Genomic DNA, 11,339 nt, shown 5'->3' with positions numbered 1-11,339 from the left:
TAAAAGCAGTGTCTTCCGGAAAGTTTCCCCAAGACCAAGCCTGCCACCTACAGGAAGGTGAAATAGGAGGCGCCAGTCAGTCAGCCTTTTCTTCTATTGAAATGCAGTGTGATAGTCAAAGGGGAAGTTGATCTCAGCTGCCTGGGTCTCCTTCCTCACTTGAAGGCCTGTAGCTTTCACCCACACCTTCTTCCAGGCCCTTCTGGCCTCTGCCTATCCAGTCCGAAAGACAACGCCACATATTTTAGGTTTTGTTATGTCAATTTCTCACTTCCAAGTTGTAAAATTTGTGAATATTGCAGAGTAACAAACAAACACAAAACTGAGTAGCTTAAAACAACAACAATCATTTATTTCATTTACAAATCTGCAATTTTTTGCAGGGCTCAGCACAGAAGGCTTGTCTCCACTCCATACAGCGTCAGCTGGGTGGGCTTGACTGGAGGATCTGCTCTAAGATGGCTCACTCATATGGCTGGCAAGTTGGGGATGACTGCAGGCTGGAGCTCAGCCAAGGCTGTGGGCTGGAGTCTTAGTTCTTCCCCATGGATCTCTCTACAGGCTGGTTTCCAAGAGTAGGCATTCAAGAGAAAGCATTTCCCCTAGTTAGGCTGAGAACTCTCACCTTTTATGATCTAGCCTCATAGAATCATTTCCACTGTAGTGACAAGTCTGCCCAGATTCAAGAGGAAAGAACAGAGACACACCTCTCTATGTGAGGAATGTCATGACCATATTGTAAGAAGAGCATGTAAGAAGGGAGATGTGGCCATTCCTTTTTTTCTGGTCAATTAAACACAAAAGTCTAAAGAACTACTGTCTAAAAGTTAACATAACATTGAATTTAGCCTTTGACTGGCTACTTCCCAAATAATGTGGAGGCTTTATGGATCTATTGGTATGCACTTTGGATAGTAACTACTTTGTGGATGTTCAGAAAAAGCCATGCAGCTACTATTGTATGCAGCTACCTATGCTCAAAACTCAAAGCAAAAGGGCATTTAAGCTCTCCTATGAATATAATTCAATGCAACAGTATGTGACAAGAGATACTATATCTCTCAAAATGGACTAGCATTACAAATCTATAGATATAAGTAAATGTTCAGATTCTCACATCAAAGGAATCTTTGACATGAGATCCAGGAATCTGTTGGTAATCACTAGGTTCACATGCTAAAAAGCAAAGTGACATTCAAGGTGAAGGCTTAGAAAATAGAAGGTCAGGGGAGAAATTAGGCATAGAATTACAATGTTGGATGTATATGTGGCTTATCTGCTGGAGGAGTAGGAGTTAAAATGGGGCAAGATGTGGAGATCAAGTGTGGAAAGTCATTTTTATAAAGGTGAACAAGCTCTATAAATTAATGAAGAGACGATGAGTTATATGTATAAGGTATTACTAAAAGATAATTCATTCAATGATTTACTAACTTACTGTCTTACGAACTTTTTAGGTATAAGAAGGAACAAGACAAAGTCCCTACACTCAAAAAGCTTACAATTCACATGGAAAGACAAACTTGTGAACAATTAAGTAGGATACAGTATGAGGCTATTAGCACTACAGGTGCCCCAAAGAGGGAAGGACTCATTCTTCATAATACTCGTGACAGGAAAGGTCATGGAATAGAGAATTACAGATTGCTTTGCTAAGGGTTAGGATTGAATTTTGAGAAATTCCCACAACTGAGGGCAAGATGAAGAAGAGTAACTGATGAAGGAGTTAGAAAAGCAGTTTTAAGAGAGTAGAGGAATCATAACTGGTATAAAGGTGCCAACACAAGGAGTTTAAAAATAGTATCAGCAAATGTATCAAAAGCTATAAAACGTTTAAGGATAAGGATTCAAAGACGAATAAAGAGGGAAAATAGTTTTATTTTATACTAAGGGGTCTCCAGAAATGCCTTGGTCTAATTTAGGAATCTTTGAAGTAAGATCCAGGAACTGCTCCCTAATCAGGAACACACACCTGGAAAGTAATGTCATATTCAAAATCCAAGCTCAGAAAATGTGGAGTTAGAGTAGAAATGACAGAAGTGGTACCTGGACTTATCGCAGTGCTTAAGAACACTGGTCTTCTCATGATATACTGTATTAAAAAAATGGGCAAGGCATAGTGATTCACACCTGTAATCCCAGGACTTCAGGAGGCCAAGTCAAAAGGAATGTTTCAGGCCAGGAGCTCAAAGACTAGCCTGAGAAATGTAGCAAGACTCTATCTCTGCAAATATTTATTTATTGATTTATTTTTATTTATTTATTTATTTTGAGACGGAGTTTTGCTCTGTCACCCAGGCTGTAGTACAGTGATGTGATCTCGGCTTACTGCAACTTTTGCCTCCTGGGCTCAAGTGAGTCTCCTGCCTTAGCCTCCCGAGTCACTGGGATTACAGGCACATGCCACCACATCCAGCTAATTTTTGTATTTTTAGTAGAGATAGGGTTTCACCATGTTGGCCAAGCTGGTCTCAAACCCTTGACCTCAGATGATCCACCTGCCTCAGCTCCCAAAGTGCTAGGATTACAGGTGTGAGCCAGCACCCAGCTTTCAAATATTTATTATTTAATTAGTCAGGCATGGTGGGGAGATCACTTGAGTGCAGGAGTTAGAGGTTACAGTGAGCTATGATCATGACAGCTCCTGGGCAACAAAAGAAGACCCTGTCAAGAAAGAGGGTGGGTGAGACAGAGACAGAAAGAGGAAAAAAGAGGAGGAGGAGGAGAGGGAAGGGAAGGGAGGGGAGGGGAGGGGAAGGGAAGGGGAAGGGGAAGGGGAAGGGGAAGGGGAAGGAGAGGGGGAAGGGGAAGGAGAAGGGAGAAGAGAGAAGGGAGAAGGGAGAAGGGAGAAGGAAGGAAGAAAAGAAAAAAGAGCAAACACAGATCTTCTTTGTACTGCTCCATAAACACCCACTGGGTTGGCCAAAAAGGTGTGTTGAGAGTTATTACAGTGTTCTTTTGCTTTGAAAAATTAAAATTGAATTGTTCACACATTAAAAAGATTAAAAACTTTTAAAATTTGGGAGACATTTAAAACAGGGTTATCTTAAAACCATGGTTAAGTAAATGTCAACTGACAAAATATTACTGAATTACTCATTTCTTTTCCTTCTCCCTATAAAGGAAAACTAGCTTTCAGAACAAGACAAAGAGGAGAAAGTCATAAGAACAAAGAATAAGTGCTTTTTAAAAATGATTTTCTTTTCTATAAAATTTTTCCATAAAGTTACATGTAAGAGAAGGTTGAGGCGCTTGATTAAATAAACTAGAAAAAAGGCTTTCCAAACCACCAATATGAAACCGACTATAGTATTTAAAACCTAGGAAATATAAAACAGAATGGAAGGGGAAATGGCCTTCAGTCCAGTTACAGTATCTGTATTGCCAGCCTTATAGGATAGTAAAACTATACAGATTTGTGTTTATTAATTTATAGATGGAGGTCAAAAATAAAGAGGGGGTTTACTCAGAGGTAAAGTCCCACCTCATAGGTAAATTTTATTTTGGACATAAAAAGTGATCGTTGTACACAGAGGCTCCTAATCCAACCCAGTCTTAATATTTCCTTGCTCCAAGTGTCATTCCATAAGATTTCCTTTTTAGAGAAGGAGAACAAATTTTTTTCTCTGGAAACAGCCAAATATGTCCTTTTATATGGAATGCCTCAGAAAATTATTAGATTCTCCGAGTAGTTATTAAAGCCTCCACATGGCTTTTGTGAGTGATTTATGCCCAAGTGCTTTCCTGAAGGAGCACATGAAACTCACATGGGGCTGTGCTTGGAGGGGCAGAGGCAAGGCCAGAGAGTCCGGACGTAAGCATGCTGAACAGGTCAAACAAAACAAGGGTGATGTAATGTTGTACTTAAATACCTAAAGAAAACCACATATGTTATCTAGGTTTGAAATGGCATGAATAGTTTGTCTTTCAGATACTAGAAGAAAATGTGACCTTTTCCAAAGCATATGTTCAGTGGAAGGTATCATCTTGATTTCTCTTCTGATCATGGCTTGTTATAGATTTGGCACTTTTCACTTGACCTAAAAGGAAACAGATTTTAAAATTACATATAATTATTTGCAATATGAAACAAAATGAAGCCAGTTTTTAAGACAATAGGCATGGAATAAATCAGACTGTCCCAGCTACTAATTCAACCCTAGTGTTGTTGGTATGTCATTCAAATATTCTCTCCTTTTCATTATATTTAAAGCTGTGAGGTCATATTTCCCATATAATCAGTATTATTGTCCCTAGTTCTGCCATTGATGAGAATAACTCATCAATGAGTGGATGAGTTAAACCTCTATCGTCTTCATCTTCTTAACTGCAAAGGCAGGGGTCATTTCAGAGGTTCCATCAAGATCTAACATTCTATGATTTGAAAGTGCTTAGAGAACATGTGATACAGGGGGTTCAGGGAGACAGGCAAATCTTCACAGGTGAGAAGGGAAGGAAGGAGGATTGTTGGGCCAGGTTAATGGAAGTGGTGGAGAGGTAGGAATAACTGTATATCCAATAGTCCCAGCTACTTAGGAGGCTGAGGCCAGAGGACTGTTTGAACCAGGAGTTCAAGTTCAGCCTGGGTAACATAGGAAGATCTCATCTCTAAAAAAAGTTTTTTTAATTGAAAAAAAATTAAGTAAAACACAAAATCTTAAAAAAATAAAAATAATTCAGGTCTTAATTATCTCACTCCTAAACGATACTCATCTCACTTTCTCTAGACTCCTCTCCCTCCAATCCATTTTACAAAGAAGGCCAGATTATTTTCCCCTACTTAATCCCTCTTCTCTCCTTCTACATTTATAATTTAGTAGTTTTAATAAAATGATCACATGTTAACTTTGCAACTAACTGTTTTTTCTACATTTCTACTGTACCTTGACACAAACCCAACTATAATCAGCCAGATGGTTACTGGCCATTTCCTTATTCCCACATTTGAACATTTCATCAGCATATTGTGCTTTCATTCTGGAATTTCCTTCATACTCCACGCTGGCTATCCATCTTCTCAGGTAACTCTTCTATCTTCATGATGCTTTTTCTTTATACTTAGGCTTCTCTGATCCTATAGAGCACTTAGATCATCTTTTTAGGTATGTTCTACTCACAAACTAAGTAGTAGACTCCTAGGAGAGTGCTATGTGTATGTTCAACAGATCATGTAATTCATACTAGTTCTAGATGGTAAGAAACATTCTGTCATACTGTAATACCTGGACTAGGGTAAGCGTCTTAACTGTTAAAAATACACAACATTTGATAAACATAAAAATCTTAGGTACTAAATATCCACATTCAAAAGAATTAAATTGGACCCCTATCTCATACTCTATATATACTATACATATATATGTGATATATATATATGTGTGTGTGCATTTGTATAGATATATATGTACATACTATATATATGACACATATATATATATATGTATCAAAAAAGATCACAGAACTAAACATTAGCGCTAACACTATAAAACTCTTCGAAGAAAACACAGAATTAAATCTTGGTGACCTTGGACTGGCAATGGTTTTCTTAGATATGACACAGAAAGCAGAAGCAACAAAGGAAAAATAGATAAATTGAACTCAATCCAAATAAAGCTTTTTGTGTTTCAAAACATAATTAAGAAAATGAAAAGACAATCCAGAGAATGGAAGGAAACAGAATCATATTTCTAATGAGAGACTTGTATTCAGAATATATAAAGAACTCATACACTAAAAATGAAAAGACAACCCAATTTAAAGATGGCAAGGCCAGGTATGGTGGCTCCCACCTGCAATCCCAGCACTTTGGGAGGCTGAAGCAAGCAGATCACTGGGGCCCAGGAGTTTGAGATCAGCCTGGGCAATATGACAAAACCCTGTCTCTACAAAATGTAGAAAAATTAGCCAGATGTGGTGGCATATCCCTGTACTCCCAGCTACTTGGGAGGCTGAGGTGGGAGGATTGCTTGGGCCCCATGAGGTTGAGGCTGCAGTGAGCCATAACTGTGCCACTACACTACAGCCTGGGCAACAGAGTGAGAGCCTGTCTCAAAATGAAAGAAAGAAAAGAGAGAGAGAGGAAGTAAAAAAGGAATGAAGGAAGGAAGGTAGGAAGGGAGGGAGGGAGAGAACAAGGGAGGAAGTGGGGAGGGAGGAAGGGGAGAGGAGGGGAGGGGAGGGGAGGGATTCTTCCCATTAATGACCAGGCAAAGAAAAAAAAACAAAAACAAAACATAGGCAAACAATTCAAATAGATATTTCTCCAGAGAAAATATACAAATGGCCAGTAAACATGAAAAGATGCTTAAAATTATTAGCAATTAGGGAAATGCAAATCAGAATATATTAAGATACCACCTCATACCCACTAGGATGGCTATTTAAAAAAAACAAAACAAAACAAAAAAAAAACAAGACAGTGACAGGTCCTCAAAAGGTTATATACATAGAGTTACCATATAACTCATTAATATACCAAAGAAAAAGGAAAACATGTGGCCACACAAAAATTTTCATACAGCAGTTCATTGCAGCATTATTTATAATAGCCAAAAGAGTGGAAACCCAAATGTCTACCAATTGATAAATAGATTAAATTTGTACTCACAAAATGAAATATCATTCAGCCATAAAGCAGAACAAAGTACTGATACATGTTACCATATGGATGAACCTTGAAAATATACTGAGAGAAGCCACCACAAAAGGCAACACATATTATTTTGTGTAGAAAATGTTCAGGGGCAGGTCCAGAGGGCAGACATCCTAACCCAACCTGCCCTACCCCCAGAAAAAAAAAGTTAAAAAAAAAAATGTTCAGAGAAGGCAAATCCATAGAGACAGAAAGTAGATTAACGGTTTCCAGGGCTTGAGGGAGGGAAGAATAGGAAATGACTGCTAATAGCTATAGGGTTTCTTTTCAGAGAGGTAAAATTCTAAAGTTAGATGATGGTGATAATTACAAAACTTTGTGAATATACTGAAAACCACTGAATTGTACTCTTTAAAATGGTTAACTTTATGGTGTGAGAATTAGATCTTAATAAAGCTATTATTTTTTTAAAAAATTTTAGGGTGTGCCTACCACCAAGATTCTGATAACGTTCACCTTCTGATTCTTAGGATAGTATTCCCACAGTAGGTTTTTCCCCAAATAGAGAATTATAATACTTAAACTGCTTTTTAAAATGCTGCAAGGAGGAACTAAGATGGCCAATTAAAGTAGCTGCAGTCCACAGATCTCATGGAAAAGAATAAAAACAGTGAGTCAATTCGACACCTTCAAATGAAATATCCAGGTTATTGCATTGGGACTGACTAGGCAAATGGCTCGACCCACAAAGAATGAAGAAAAGCAGGGTGGGGGTCAGCGGCCCACCCGAGAGTGGCACAAAGCCAAAGGAACCCCCACCGCCAGCCAAGGGAAGCAGTGAGTGACTGTGTGACCACGCCTAAGAAATCACACTTCTCCCACCAATCTTTGTAACCCACCAATCAGGAGATCCTCTCATGAGGCCATACCACCAGAGCCTTGGGGCCGATACACAGACCTGTGTGGAGTCTTGGCAGAGCAGACACTCAGGCTCACACGGAGATTCAGGAGTTTTACATACTCTGGCCCCAGGAATCCCAGCAAGGCAGAAGATCTATTCATATTCTCCCCTAGGAATGGGGCTAAATACAGAGTGCCAAGCAGTGTCATTCTGTGGGCCCCACTTCCACAGCACTTCACAAGTTAAGACCCACCACCTTGGAATTCCTGACAGACAGTGCAACAGGCTGGAGACTGTCTGAGATGGATGAGTCCCCAGGGATAGAAGCAGCTGCCATCCCTTTCTGCAATTTGTTCAATTCAGCCCTTCTAGCCTCCCAGCTCCAGGGAGTTGGAGAAATCCTGATGAGGAGGGTCCCACACAATGAAGCACAGCTGCTGTGCCAGATCTTGGCCAGATTGCCTCTTTAAATGGGACCCCAATCCATGACCCCTCCCTGGGTGGGGCCTCTCTGTAAGAATTACAGCAACTCCAGCCTGGGTTATACAGACATAAATCTGATCTCTTTTAAGATGGAGCCCCTCAGGGAAGGGATAACCAATGTCTCTGTAGTTCCGTTACCAGCCTTTCCAGCCTGCTGGCTCTAGAGAGTCTGCATGAGGAAGTGCTATCCCTAATGCAGCACACCTGCTCTACCAGAAAGCAGCCAGGTTGCTTCTTTAAGCAGGTGTGTTACCCCATCCCTCCTGACTGAGTGAAACCTCCCAACGCAGGTCTTCAGATACCTCCTATAGGAGTGTCCAGGATGGCAACAGGTCAATGCCCCACTGGGACGAAGCTCCCAGAGAAAGGATCAGGCTGCCATCTTGGCTGTTTCAACGCCTGCACTTGCTGATACCTCCAGCTAAAGGAAACACTGAGGCAACTCCCAGTTTGCTGAAGCCATCCCCCAGCAAACTGTAGCAGCCCTGCAGAAAAGTGCCCTGACTCTTAAAAGAAAAACAAACAAACAAAAAGCAACAACAGCAGCAGCATCAACAAAAAAGACCTCACAAAAACTGCATTCAAAGGTCAGCTATCTCAAAAATCAAAGATAGATAAGCTCACAAAGATGAGAAAGAATCAATGCAAAAATGCCAAAAATTCAAAAAGCCAGAGTACCTCTTCTTCTACAAGTGACTGCAACACCTCTCCAGCAAGGGCACAGAACTGAGCTGAGGCTGAGATGGCTGAAATGACAGAAGTAGGCTTTAGAAGGTGGGTAATAATGAACTTCACTGAGCTAAAGGAACACATTGTAAACCAATGCAAAGAAGCTAAGAATCATGATAAAACAATACAGGAGCTAATAACCAGAGTAGCCAGTTTAGAAAAGAGCATAACTGACCTGACTGAGCTGAAAACCACGAACAAGAAATTCACAATGCAATCACAAGTATCAGTAGAAGAACAGATGAAGAGGAGGAAAAAATGTCAGAGCTTGAAGGGTATCTTTTGAAATAAGACAGGCAGAGAAGAATAGAGAAAAAAAGAATGAAAAGGAATGAGCAAAACCTCTGGGAAATATGGGACTATGTAAAAAGACCAAACCTATGACTGATTGGGGTACCTGAAAGAGATGGGGAGAACAAAAGCAAGTTGGAAAACATACTTCAGGATATTATCCAGGAGAACTTCCCCAACCTAGCAAGATAGGCCAACATTCAACTTCAGGAAATCCAGGAAACCTTGGTAAGATACTCCATGACAAGATCAACCCCAAGACACAAAATCAGATTCTCCAAAGTCATTTAAATGAAAGAAAAACTGTTAAGAGCAGCCAGAGAGAAAGGCCAGGTCCTAGTTTCTGTCAAAACAGACTTTAAACCAACAAAGATCAAAAAAGACAAAGAAGGGGCCAGGTGCAGTGGCTAATGCCTGTAATCCCAATATTTTGAGAGGCTAAGGTGGGTGGAGTTCAAGACAGGCCTGGCCAGCATGGTGAAATCCAGTCTCTACTAAAAGTACAAAAATTAGCCAGGTGTGGAAGTGGGCACCTGTAATCTCAGCCACTCAGGAGGCTGAGGCAGGAGAATCACTTGAACCCAGGAGGTGAAGTTTGCAGTAAGCCGAGGTTGTGCCCTTGCCCTCCAGACTGGATGACAGAGCGAGACTCCATCTCAAAAAATAAAACAAAACAAAAGGCAAAGAAGCAAAGAAGGACATTACATAACAGCAAAGGGATCAATGAAACAAGAAGAGCTAACTGTCCTAAATATATATTCACACAATACAGGAGCACCCAGATTCATAAAGCAAGTTCTTAGAGACCTAGAAAGAGACTGAGATTCATACACAGTAATAGTGGGAGACTTTAGCACCCCATTACAATATTAGACCATCCATACAGAAAATTAACAAAAATATTAAGGACCTGAACTCAGCTCTGGATCAAGCACACCTGCTAGATATCTATAAAACTCTTCATCCAAAAACAACAGAATATAGATTCTTCTCATCACCACATGGCACTTACTCTAAAATTGATCACATATGCAGAATAACTGAAATCATAACGAACTGTCTTTTAGACCACAGTGGAATCAAATTAGAACTCAATGCTAAGAAAATCACTCAAAACCACACAACTGCATGGAAATTGAACAACCTGCTCCTGAATGACTCCTGCGTAAATAATGAAATTAAGGCAGAAATCAAGAAGTTCTTTGAAACTAATGAAAACAAAGAGACAATGTACCAGAATATCTGGGATGCAGCTAAAACAGAGTTAAGAGGGAGATTTACAGCATTAAATGCCCACATCAAAAAGCTAGAAAGATCTCAAATTAACAACCTAACACCACAACTAAAAGAACTAGAGAACCAACAGCAAACAAACCTCAAAGCTAGCAGAAAACAAGAAATAACCAAAATTGGAGAACTGAGGGAGACAGAGATATTAAAAACCCTTCAAAAAAAATCAATGAATCCAGAAGCTGTTTTTTTGAAAAAAAATTAATAAAATAGATAGAACACTAGCCAGATTAATAAAGAAGAAAAGGAGGAGAATCAAGCAGACATAATCAGAAATGGTATGGGTAATATCACCATGGGGTAATGGTAAGGGCGATATCACCACTGATTCCACAGAAAAGCAACCATCAGACAATACTATAAACACCTCTATGAATATAAACTAGAAAATCTAGAAGAAATGAATAAATTCCTGGATACATACACCCTCCCAAGACTGAACCTAGAAGAAACTGAATCCCTGAATAGACCAGTAACGAGTTCTGAGATTGAGGCAGGAATAAATAGCCTAACAACCAAAAAAAAAGCCCAAGACCAGACGGATTTACAGCTGAATTCTACCAGAGGTATAAATAAGTGCTGGTACCATTTCTACTGAAACTATTCCAAAAAATTGAAAAGGAGGGACTCCTACCTAATTCATTGTATGAGGCCAGCATCATCCTGATACTCAAACCTGGCAGAGATACAACAGAAAAAGAAAACTTTTTAGGCCAATGTCCCTAATAAACATTGACTCAAACATCCTCAATAAAATACCAGCAAATTGAATCCAGTAGCACATCAAAAAGCCTATTCACCATGATCAAGTTGGCTTCACCCCCAGGATGCCAGTTTGGTTCAGCATACACAAATCAATAAATGCAATTCATCACATAAGCAGAACTAAAAACAAAAACCACATGATTATCTCTATAGACAAAGAAAAGGCATTTGATAAAATTCAACATCCTTGCATGTTAAAAACTCTCAATAGGCCGGGCGCAGTGGCTCAAGCCTGTAATCCCAGCACTGTGGGAGGCCGAGGCGGGTGGATCACGAGGTCAAGAGATC

General features: G+C 39.8%; 1 protein-coding gene across 3 annotated transcripts in view; it reads right to left on the bottom strand.

The window, feature by feature from the left end:
- Nucleotides 1–327: 327 nt before the first annotated feature.
- Nucleotides 328–11,339, bottom strand: part of ANKRD45 (ankyrin repeat domain 45) — a 64,167-nt gene continuing 53,155 nt past the window's right edge. For 2 of the 3 annotated variants that reach the window (XM_017529973.2, XM_037739078.1), the window contains one exon: nucleotides 328–4,040. In XM_017529973.2, the coding sequence (XP_017385462.1) occupies nucleotides 3,970–4,040 (71 nt within the window). In that variant the 3' untranslated portion in view covers nucleotides 328–3,969. The remainder of the gene's footprint in view (nucleotides 4,041–11,339) is intronic. The other variant, XM_017529975.2, reaches the window with a different exon arrangement.

The sequence above is a fragment of the Cebus imitator genome, unplaced genomic scaffold (genome assembly GCF_001604975.1).
Source record: "Cebus imitator isolate Cc_AM_T3 unplaced genomic scaffold, Cebus_imitator-1.0 Scaffold62, whole genome shotgun sequence".
Lineage (NCBI taxonomy): Eukaryota > Metazoa > Chordata > Mammalia > Primates > Cebidae > Cebus > Cebus imitator.
This window is presented reverse-complemented; position numbering and strand designations above follow the sequence as displayed.